A 12385-nucleotide genomic window follows, 5' to 3' on the forward strand; every position below is an offset into this window, starting at 1 on the left:
TGGTTAAAGAGGGATCACAACAAACACAAGTTTAGAAACAATATTACAGGAGATTGTAAGTGTTGACATCAGTTTACACCTTACAGAACCTTTAAAAATGCATTTTCCAGTCCTGAATTGCCAGTATAGTCTACAGGTTTTCCAATTTCTTGTTGTACAAAATTAAGAATATTCCCCACCTCCACCAGTCCTTTATAACCGGAGTCTGCAACCTCTAAAATCATCACAGGATCATTCAGACATCGGCAACGCTGGGGTGCAGGGGCTTCACTCTTGCAAATCTGGAAAGGCCAAGTCTGAGACTCTGAGTGGGTGATTTCACAAGTACTCCTCCCAGTGGGTTACTACTGCTTCTGGATGCAGCTAAAAGATGGGTGAAGATGTGCATTAAAAAAAATTCCAGACTTCTCAGACAATCTCTCATTCACTTGTCAGTTTTGTTCCTGGTGGAACTGACTACTCAAGGTCATGCAAGATGTATAGCTTACTTCTAACACCCAATGTTAACGCAAGGCGTATCTCTAAAGGCTGTTTTAGACCTGAACACTGCATTTATATAAATGGATGTGTATTAAAGGGTTCTTGGCATCCCAACTAGTATTCCTCAGTACAACCAAGCTTCTGCAAGCCTTATCCAAGCTAATTCTCAGCTGAGAGACTTCCTTCTTTTACTATTGTTGCACAAATCTTAAACAATGATGCAGACCAAAAAAAAAAAAGAATTTGTGGGAATACCTGTGTTCTTAGCAAACCAGATCTAAACACAAGAGACTACCTAAGATAAAAGCAAAATTTGATCAAGACAGCATTCAGGATTGTCTGGTTGGATCCAGACAGCTTTCACTCAGCCTTGCCTAATTCCCCTCCTTACTTCAGCCTTCAACCCATGTGGCTTTTGTACAGGCAGGTCCCATGATCCTTAGCTGAACCTTTTTGGGTGGTCAAATAAGACTCCTTCCTTCCTTTTTTTCACCAACAGAAAAACCAGTTGGATCTAACCCCTTGCGTCTATGCTAGAAATTGCACAGGTAGGAGAGTTTATGTTCTGTTGCTATATGTAAAACATACCTGGTGGCGTCCAGCTGGGCCTCTTTGGTTCTATGGGGCTTGATGTTTTTAAAGGCTTTCCCGTTTGTTCTGAAGAATCTGAAGCTCTCTTCAAAGTTGGTTGAGGTTTTGCTTGAACTAGCCACATGGTTGAAGCAAAAAAGAAAACCGTTTTTGTTTTTTCTCCCCAGCCTTTCATAGATTAGCAACAGAATGGATTCTGTATTTAGTTCAGAAATCACTTTTAAAAACTGCAGATGAATTTAGTGGTTTAAATGCAAAACTACAGCATTTCTCTGACATTTCCATCAATGAATCTACCAGCTGTAGATGCTTTCAGTGAGTTCCCATACTTAAATTCCAGTAGGAATTTTAAACTTTAATCCCGTTGAAGGCAAAGATATAACGCCTGCCCAAAAATCAAATTCATTTTAATAGGATTTGTACCTGCACATCTAAATTTCACTAGATTGCAACGTCACCATCAGTGACATTGGAAACGCTTCTGCAAATACTAAATTGGAAAACTAGCATAAATGTTAAGAAATAAAAATGCTCGAAAGATGCATGTCTACAGGAGCATCAAAACACGTGGAGCAAGCAAAAGTGAACTGGAATCCCATAACATTAGACCCAGGGGACACCTAGCACAAAACATTGTGCACAGACCATAATTATGGAACACTTTGAAAACCACATAGAGAAGCTTAGTGCGATTAGAGTTCAGAAAGACATGAAACTAATCTGCTTACCTACAGAGCTTGCTTTCAATCTGGATGTTGTCTTTGCTTTTTTGCTTTTAGCACTTAATGTCCTTCCTCCCTTCCCATTTTCCTTAGCTGCCTTCTTCACAAGAAATTCCTCGTGATTGCCTTCACTGAAGCTGGAATTAGCTTCTGATTCTTCAGCTGAAACCACAGGTAATACACAGGTGAGTGGTGAAAAGTGGGCATTTACAGAAAGGGGCACAATGCCACCTTAAGATTTAGCAGTGCCAAGGTATAGAAGACAGAAAAAAAATGTCTGAATGGCAGAATGTGTGGAAGTCTGGAAGTCTCTCTAAGAGGGATACCCTGATCCTTTATTCTGAATGCGTAGGAATCAGTTTGCAGTTGTGCACACACATGGCTTTGGAAGGCGAATGGACTCTTACAGATGTGGCAAGATCCAAATGGAGGAAGGAGTCAACTCCAAGACAAGCACCATCAGTACAAACAAAAAGTTATTTCTACTTGCATCATTGCTTAAAATAATCCCTTATTCAGAGAATTATGTGAACTTGACATATTTCTTAAGATTTGGATACCAATATGCAAGCAATTTGAAAACACAGTAGAGTACTATACATTTTTCTTTGGTGTAGTGTTAATTCGTTTTGGTATTAACTTCCCAGCTACAACTGAAGAGTTTGTTAGCTGATTCAAAGTAAGGCATTATTCTCCCCCCCCCCCGCTCTTTTTTTGGTTTCTAATAATTTCCTGTGATTTTCACCTGCATTTGAAAGGTGCCCAAAAAATTTTTTTAGTGTCAACATTTCTCATGACTGCATAATTACCTACTAATACATCAAACTGCAAGAAAAAAAAGCAAGGCTTAGAAATTAAAGATGAAACTATTACAAAAGTTAACCTGAGCTCATGAGCTGCCTCCACATTCCTTTCCCCATACAGAAGGCTCACTATTCATTTTAGGGCAATGTCGCTAAAAATATTATGCCCATATAACAAAACAGAATTACCTTACTTTGGTGGCACATTCAAGCCAGACAGCACGATAAAACAGTTTATTTTAACTGGCTTTTTTGCGCACAAAACCAGCTGGTTTACAGCAGACTGTCCTGGTTATGAATTCCAGCTTGTTTGCTGCACACCTCCTTTCTCACCTTATAGGAGAATCCCCAGATGCTACCATGAGCACCTTTGCGTTGCCACCTCCTTACTCCAGCGTGGGGTAGTGGTTAAGAGAAGTGGACTCTGATCTGGAGAACTGGGTTTGATTCCCCTCTCCTCCACATGAGCGGCAGAGGCTAATCTGGTGAACTGGATTTGTTTCCCCACTCCTCCACATGTAGCCAGCTGGGTGACCTTGGGCTAGTCACAGCTCTCTCAGCCCCACCTCCCTCACAGGGTGTCTGTTGTGGGAGGGGGAAGGGAAGGTGATTGTGAGCCTGTTTGAGTCTTCATTAAGTGGTGGGAAAAGTCAGCATATAAAAACCAACTCTTCTTCTTAGTCAAGGAGTGTCAGTCCCTGTCTGTTTAGTTGCTTTATTGAATTACTGAACATTTAAAGTTTGAAACCGGATAAACTGTTTGCCACTTACCACTCTCCCCTTCCTCCTGAACTGCCTTTTACATTTCTTCTCAAGAGGAGATTAAGTCCCCCTTGGTGAGTTATTTTTAATTTCCTTTGTATCCCACTTTTCTGTCCAGTGGGCACCCAGAGCATCTTACATTGTTCTCCTCTTTATTTCACCCCAACAATTCTGTCAGGTAGTTTAGGCTGAGTGTGTGACTGGCCCAAGGTCACCCAGCAAGCTTCCACAGACGAGAGGGGATTCCAAATTTGTTCACCCAGATCCTCTACCCACTACTGGCTCTCTATTACTAGCAGAGGGGGCGCATTCTTCAAATGGATGCAGATGGAATGCCAACATTTTCTTTTACTCTGTGCTTCCTGCTCTGCAGGCAGGCAGACTAGAAAAATGGTAGTAGAAAGTGGTAACTGAACCAACATGGATTTCTGCATTCTGCTCTTTACGACAAACAGCAAGCGCAGCACACCATTTTCAAGCCAGAAACCAAGAACCAGGTAAAGAGCAGTGGACTCTAATCTGGAGAACCAGGTTTGATTCCTCACTCCTCCATGTGAGCGGCGGAGGCTAATCTGGTGAACTGGATTTGTTTCCCCACTCCTCCACATGAAGACAGCTGGGTGACCTTGGGCTAGTCACAGCTCTCTTAGAGCTCTCTCAGCCCCACCTACCTCACAGGGTGTCTGTTGTGGGGAGGGGAAGGTGATTGTAAGAACTTGTGCCTCCCCAGTGCCTGGCCCTGAGTCCTAGTAGATGTGCTCTAGGATTTTTTTTTTTACTCAGAGATTAATTCCCAGGCTTGTAAGGGCCCAATACAGGCTGGGACCATGCAGAAAGGTGGCTTAAGCATACAGTTGTTTTTTTCAAAACTATGGGTAGTGTGTTTAAAAAATGCTACTAAATAAGATCGACATTATTACAATGCTCTGCCGTAGAAGCTTGCTGGGTGACCTTGAGTCAGTCTCATACTCTCAGTCTGCCCTGCTTCACAAGGTTGTTGTTGTGAGGATAGCATGGAGAAGGGGAGAATGTTGCAGGCTACTTTAGGTCCCCATGGGTGGGGGGGAGGTTATAAATGAAGTAAATAAAATACAATTAAGAAAAAAAATATTACACATACCACGATTTGGTGAAAGGGAGCTGAAAGCAAGGCATTTAAAAGTTGTTTTTAATATGCCGTTGTTGAACAACATGGTTAAACTTTAAGAATGTGTTATTATGGAAAGAACGTGAAAGGAAGCACTTACTTGAAACAGTCTCTGGCTCATAACTGTGAGCAGAACTTCCACTACCTTGGCTCTCAGTCATTACCTCCTGCTGAGATTCTACTGTCCTTTGTCTGGGATCCTTTACGGTTCCATCACATTGATCTGTGCTTTCATGCAGGACTGAAATTGAACATGTCGCTTAACACACACCAAATACCATGGAGAAAGTGGGAGAAAACACCCTGGGGTTTATGCTTTGTTGTAACCTTTCCAAGCAATTAACTCAGCCTCCATAAGTTCAATACTGCTTGCAGATGCCAATGGGGACTGCAGTTGCCACATTTGCTCACCCAGCAGAAAATTCTTTAGCTGTTCAGGCCAGCTATTCTTGAAACAGAACAATGACTTACCTTTTCCTATTCTATGGATATTTTATGATGCATAACAGTGGTTCCCAAACTTTTCGGGCCACCGCCCCCTTGGTTCCACAAACTCAACCCCAGCGCCCCCTACCCTATTCTATAAAAAGCATTATTCAAAATAGGGTTTGCATGACTCACTAAAGATAACAATAAAATTTCAAAATAGTAACAATTAATTGCACATCTAATCAAAATCAAATTAAAACTTTTTAGTTGAAAATTATTCTACAAAACTGATTAACTTGATCCAGTGGTACCAGCTCTTCAAAGTCTGGAAAAAAATTCTGATAGTTTCCACCAAATCTGCCAGCATGGTGCCATAGCCTGATCTATTGTAAATTAGTGAACAATACAGTTGAAAGGGCCCACCTCTAGCGCCCCCCTGCTGCCCCCTAGCCTCTTAGTGCCCCCCCTAGGTAATTCCACCATCCCCATGGGGTGGCACTGCCCACTTTGGGAACCACTGATGCGCTGCTAGTTCTTCCACTGCGCCCTCCGATATCAATATATTAAATAACTTCAGAGAGGAGAGTTGCACTCTGGATAAAACTGCTGTTTCAAAATCCCTGCATCTTATGGTGTCATGGTTAAAGTGTCAGGCTATTTTTGAATCCCTCACTCTGCCTTGTGCTAGTCATACACTCACCCTGTCCTACCTTGCAAGGCTGTTGTGAGGAGAGTGGTGCAAAGTGATTTGGTGGATATTCATGAAATAAATAAATACATTATACTAAGTTTGAGTTCACACATTAAATCCTGAACAACTGATTATGAATGGCTGCTACCAGCCCCATACCTTCGCAATAACATTTAAAGAAGATGCATGACATAATATAATCACAATGTATCTTCTTTACCCAAACATTATCAGGGAAATACGGAAGAAATGGCAGCAGCTGCCACATGCCTATGGTAACATGCAGTTTGCACTTAAGTGTACGGATGCAATACCAAGATAGGGAATGAAACAGCCCCAATAGGAAACATAATTACAAGAAGCACAGACAACAGTAGTTTTCTATTATAAGAAAACTTCACTAACCTTGTTCCTTTGAATCTTTTACTTTGCAGGTGCCTAAACCTGGTTCATCCACTGACAACGCTAAGGCAACTTCTAAGTCCCTCTGATAAAGTTTGTCATCCAAGGCAACCCTGAAATATTTCAAACAGTAATTTAGGAACATATTCCCAATACATCTGCACACCTGTACCTCCCGCAACCCTAAGAAAAGTAAATAGCTAATCTACATACTGGAGCCAATTTACCCTTGTTTCAGAAACTGGTCAAAGGGAACTACTGTTAACAACAATGTTGACAAACTGTCTGACTACAATTAAAGCGGAAGAAGAAAATTTTCTCCAGCAAAGGTGGACTCATCCCTGAGGTTGGCTCCTAATTTTTAACCACAGGGAACAGGGCTCCAAACATGCTAACAAACAACCACACTACATTCCTACTCAGTTCTCTCAAAGATTAAAGAACAATGATTTTCAATGTTTTGTCATGTAAGGGCTTTTTTCTTGCCTCATCATACCTTTTGTTTGGTGCTCTTTTCTGTGACTGAACCTCTCCTTTGGGGAGCTTATTTTGTGGTTCCTTTTTCTCCTTTTTTGTCTCAGAGCGCACCCTCTTTGACTTTTTGTTTGATGGTGCAACTATACTTGCAAAGTCTTCATCTGTTTTAAAAAAGTACTTTAGTAGTGCCTCATTTCAATGCAATACTAGTTCCTTCACCCACCATGAATACCATATTTACATCGAAAGTAGCATGTTAAATATTCTAGAGCTTCAGTTCTTCTTACATAATCCAATATGATTAAACTAATCCAATATGATTAAACTAAGCAGAAGAGGGGAATTTGCTGTAGGGAAGGAATGCCTAATTTAAGATTAACACATACCCACGAAAGTAAGACTGTCCCCTTCTGTGGCCATCTTGCACTGCTAGGTGAAGACTGTTTTGTTTCCTCTGGCCTTCCCTCACTGATTTCTCTTTCCTGCCCTGTTTTTTAATTGCAGTTTTTATTTTTATTTTTCGTATATGTTTCCCAGCTTTGGTTTTAATTGTTTTAAGGATGTGCTTTTGTTTTAATGGTTTTTAAGACGGGTATTTTTATTCCGCATGTTTTTAACCTGTTAGCTGCCTTGGTGGCCCTGAGGAAGGCAGAACATTTTGCAAATAAATAAAATGAAATGGGTATGCCACAGTCATGGAAGACCACGTCAACAGCAAAGCACGGTGATAATCTCCACCCCTCAGCCCTTCACACTTGAAGTTACCTCTCTGTCCAGAAATATCCAAGTGTAAGTGGAGGGACAATTGGTTCCCCCCCTCCTTGCAAGACTTCAGTTGAGTATGCCAAGAAGATAACTTACTAAATGCTAGAGGCCTGCTGTCTCCAGAGCTAAAACTTGTTATTCCTAACATTGGAAGACAGACTACATGTTACACTCATCATGTAAAATGCAGGCCACCTCTGTCAGATCAGAGCTTTGAGGCCTCCCTCCTGGCAGCAATAAAAGCCACCAAATGGCCCTCTCTGTCTCTCATCTGCCCAGCTAAGCTTCCATACCAGTTTATTGAGAACTGCAGATTGAAAGAGCGGGTTGAAAGGATCTCAAAGAAGTAGGGAAAGGAAGGAGCATGGAATATTAGCCACACAAAAAGATTATCCAAAGAAGAAATTCTATCAATGGAGCCATCAGAGGAGAGGCAGGAAGTAGAGGGGCATTGATCCACTGCACCTGGACCAAGGTCAGCTAAGAACTTCTTCCTGTGTAACACGCACTCTTTTTAAAAAAGCATTTTAGTAATAAATATAGCAAGAACATCATAGTGACAAAGTTCATTTTTTAAAAACTCCTGTGAGTTGCTTTTGGAACCAATTTGGGCTGAAAAGGAGGTTTAAAAGTTTAATAAGGCAACCAGCCCATGGCTTCTCGTCTACTGTAAGACTTGTTGCAAGACCTCCCAGGAGTCTATTACCTGACATGGGGAGCTTTCAAAGTTCTGAATAGCCAGCTCCCCGCTGCTTTTTGTATGGTAAACATACTGCATACCTCGGCTTAGACAGGAAAGGGCCACTTAATTAAAGGCATTTGTATACAGCTTTTCCTCCATAGCTCAAAGCAGTTTCCAGCCATGATTCAAAACTACATGCCATCTCACCTTTTAAAATCATTGACACAAAGAGACCACTTACCATCATCATCATCGGCATCTCCAAATTGTGAATAATCTATTGCTTTTTTGTTCCTGGGAGGAACACACACACACAGAAAAAAAGTATCACTTTCAATATCCAGCAAAAAAATCCACCTATCTATTCACTACTACAAAGTACAAAAAAATTGCATAGTACTGCCACAAACTTATCACAAAATATATTTTGCATGGGTATACATCATTAAACATAGACAACCCATAACATGACCTTTAGAGTACATATACATGAAACATATTTTATATGTGATAATTGGCTGATGGCCTAATAACAGTTTATCAACAATCCAGATACCAATAGTCCACTGATGGCTCTGTGCCTATAAATATATCTAGGTCAGTCCAAGAATATAAATCCAACAGTCCAAAAACATGCACAAGATGGAAATTATCCTCCAGAGGCACTCAAGCCGTTTCTTATTGATCACTTCTTCAGTTGTTTTTCGTTCTTTACTGTTTCTTTGGTTCCATATTGCATGTATACCTATGCAAACCTCTTATAATGTAACACACAGTTTACAGCACTTTCCGTTCCTGCTAGGATACCAGTTTTTGTTACACACAAAAAAGAGGTGTCACTTTCAGTTTCCAGACATCGTTTGAAATATTTTTTTAAAAAAAACCTTAGCAAATTGGTCATCCTCAAAATACAGACATCATTAATGTTAATAGCCTGGACAATATTTTAACACAGAGCAATGGCTACCTCCTAGCATGATAGTTTGCACATCTATGGGTGTACATAGCAAGCTGCCATTGAATTAGCTAGTTTCAATGGCTACTCAAAATTCAAATTTATCAACATGAACTGATTTTGTAGCCAAAAGCAGACCTGGAACAAACCTGTCCACTCAACTTTCCTTGTTGCTTTAAACAAGACCAGAACCCTAAACAAAACACACAATAAGGGTGATTCAATAGTTGGAAGCACAGGATGGGCTTCTGTAGCCTTTTAGAAAGGCATGCAAAAAATAGCATGGGTAACACATTTACAGCAAGCCACAGCTGCTTGCTACATAAATGGGACACGAGAATCCTCACGATTACATACTCCCTCCCTTGAAAAAATATGGTTTAAACTTTCTCTGCAAACTAGGACAAAAAATATTCAGTAACTGACCAGCTAAACATTGCTAAATAACGGATGAGTATTTTTAAAGCATTAACTTTACCAGAATACCAAAAGATATTTTAATCAAGAGGTTTATTGCTTATATTATTTAAAAATTATCCTCATACTTTCAGTTGATTCACAATGCAGCTAACAGTTAACCAGAAAACTCCACAAACAATAACACCTAAACACTTCAAACACTGTTTTATTTCTGCTCTGATAATATGTATTTTTAAAAGCCAGTTAGCAACATAAAATCAAGGAAAAACAACTCAGTGGTTGAAGTATTTAATGTGTCAAACTAGGATCTGAGACAACTAGGTTTGAATCCCCACTCTGCAAAGCAAGCTTGCTGGCTGATCCTGGGTCAGACATACACTCTCTCTCTCACCTTCCTCACAGGGTTGTTGTAAGGATACAAGGAGAAGGAGCAGAGAATGGTACTGTAAACTGCTTTAGGCCACCATTAGGGGGGAAAGCAGAGTATAAATGAACAAAGTATAAAATCAAAATTAGTACAAGTATATAACCAATACCCTTTCTGAAAGGCATGAGAACAGCACAAAAAAAAAACTTAAAATGAAAGGTTTAAGCAAAAGATGCATTTGTCAGTTGCTAAGAACATAAGAAGGGCCTGCTGGATTAGTCCAGTGGCCTGTCTAGTCCAACCTCCTGTTTTACACAGCAGCTGAAACAGCTGCCCTGGAGGGCCAAACATACAGGGCATAGAAGACTTTTCCTGATGCTACCTCCTAGCATTAGCATTCACAGGTCTGCTCTCCTTTCTGAAATGTCCTTCTGTAGACCAGGTATGAGTGCTGCTGGACAGCTCCCCCCACCCCAGCTTCTAAGCAAGGCCCAGGGGGCTTGCCAAGCGCTCATGCAATTTTCCTTTTCTAAAGCTGTCAAGTCTTCTCATAGTGTAGTGGTTAAGAGTGATGGTTTGAAGCGGTGGACTCCTACCTGGAGAAGTGGGCTTGATTCCCCACTCCTCCATGTGAGTGGCAGACGCTAATCTGGTAAACCGGGTTGGTTTCCCCACTCCTCCACATGAAGCCAGCTGGGTGACCTTGGGCTAGTGACAGCTCTCTCAGACCCACTCACAGGGTGTCTGTTGTGGGGAGGGGAAGGCAATTGTAAGCCTGTTTGATTCTTAAGTGGTGGGGAAAGCCAGCATACAAAAACCAACTCTTCATTTAATTCTTATGCAGTATTGGCTTCGTGGCTTTTTTGCCCACAGGGTCAAACACCTCCCCCAAAAAGTACCTTGCCTTTAGGTGCTTTGGTGGGGGAATTGGCAATTTCTTCCTGCCTTGAAGAAGTAATTCTGCACATACTTTAGACCACAACACTCTTCAGTCCCTGCTCAAACAAACTCCACGCCTCTCTTCCTTGCGAGGAACCAACTTTGCACATGCTCAGAAACTTTTTTAATATATTTTTTATTTTCTATACATTCTCATGCATTAACATTGTCATAGTATTCATTTCTACACACAGATTCTGATCTAAAAGATAAAAAGATATATAATTCTACATGAGTTTTCCTCTAACTTCCCCTCTTCCCTCCTCTATCACTAACAAATCTCAATAGTCCTATTGATAATTATCTAATTCATTATAAGATATTCTATAATATTTTAAATACTTAATTTCCTCTTTTTTAATGATGCATTATTACTATTTTTAACAGATGAATTAGGTTAAATCAGTAGTTCCCAACCTTTTTTTGACCAGGGACCACTAGGACTTTTTTGTTTGGTGCAGGGACCCCAAGGTTCAAAATAAAAATTCAGAGAATTTGAAAATAAACTTTAATCATAACTGTTAGTTAAACATTAAACTTAGAATAATATTTGAATATGTTTTTATAATAGAGAACTTTTAATTGAAAAGATTAATTTATTATGGGTTTATAACTTTGTTTTGCGGACCTTAATTTAGTTCTCGCGGACCCCAGGTTGGGAACCAGTGGGTTAAAGTATAACCTTTAACTTTTCATTGTCACAGTATACCATCCATGCCTCCCACTCCCTCACAAATTCTTCATTTCGATTTACTAACGCTGTCAATTTCGCCATTTCTGCTAGTTCAAACATTTTATTTATCCAGTCAGCTTTGTCCGGTATCTCGGACATTTTCCACTTAGCTGAATAGACCCACATGCTCAGAAACTTAACACTCTTTAGCCCCCACTTCTTAAGTAAAAGCCTTTCTGTCTTGAGAGGAAAGAGCTCGGCGCATGCTCAGAAACAGGACACTCCTTAGTCCTCATTCAAAAAACAAACGCTTTTTCGCCTTGTGAAGAACGAACTCTACACATGCTCAGGGGCTACGGACTGCGAGGAATTTCTCCACCCCGTTAACGAAAAGGGGGGGAAGGGGCCTGTACCCACCTCCGCGTCATCCCCAACCGCTTCTCAGCCGGCCGCCAGTTCGTACCTCGCGCGCAAACTGACTTACGGCGGGCCGTAAATTCACGGGGCGCATGCGCACAGCGCTGGACTCAGGCTCTGGGAGCGCGCCCGGGGAGGAACGAACAATTCGCACTGCGCACTCTCAGTAGCTCCCCCAATCGAGGCGCCGTTGTGAAGGTCTTGGAACGTCGGGGCGACCGCGGAAGCTTCCTTCGTTCCTATTGGGCAGGAGCAGGAAACGCGACGGCTGACGTATGAAGCCTACGGGCCAATACCTGCCTCGCCACCGCTCGCTCGTGTATTCGAGGAGCGCGTTTCTGGTTCCCGCTACCGGAAGTGAAAGCGGAGAAGGCAAGGAGCGGAAGCTCGAGTAGGAGAAAGCGGAAGTAAACAAATGAATTTGGTTGTGCAAAAAAACTGTTACGTGTAGAGGATGGATCTTCTGATAACGACGTCCTGCGTATGAGGTCGGGCAAGGGGCGGCTGGAAGAGAAAGGAGAGTGCAAGGAATTGGACGAAGGGTTCTGTGTAGACCGGAAGCCTGCGTGGTCTCACGTTCCCTAGCAACATAATTAGGTCAGTGAGGTTGCATAGCTTCCCCTTTGGTGAGTTTAAGGAAAAGGGTATCTAGTCGTCTCCTCC

At 41.4% G+C, this 12385-nt stretch overlaps 1 protein-coding gene across 1 annotated transcript; it reads right to left on the reverse strand.

The window, feature by feature from the left end:
• Positions 1–207: 207 nt before the first annotated feature.
• On the reverse strand, positions 208–11733 carry RAD51AP1 (RAD51 associated protein 1). The gene is made up of 8 exons (XM_056862880.1): positions 11723–11733; positions 8193–8245; positions 6524–6665; positions 6031–6140; positions 4606–4746; positions 1800–1955; positions 1069–1185; positions 208–363 (listed from the first exon to the last, which is right to left on the reverse strand). The coding sequence occupies exons 1-8, from the start codon at positions 11731–11733 to the stop codon at positions 236–238; spliced, it is 858 nt and encodes a 285-aa protein (XP_056718858.1). The 3' UTR covers positions 208–235.
• Between the last annotated feature and the right edge of the window lie 652 nt (positions 11734–12385).

This window comes from Euleptes europaea, chromosome 17 (genome assembly GCF_029931775.1).
Source record: "Euleptes europaea isolate rEulEur1 chromosome 17, rEulEur1.hap1, whole genome shotgun sequence".
Taxonomy (NCBI): Eukaryota; Metazoa; Chordata; class Lepidosauria; order Squamata; family Sphaerodactylidae; genus Euleptes; species Euleptes europaea.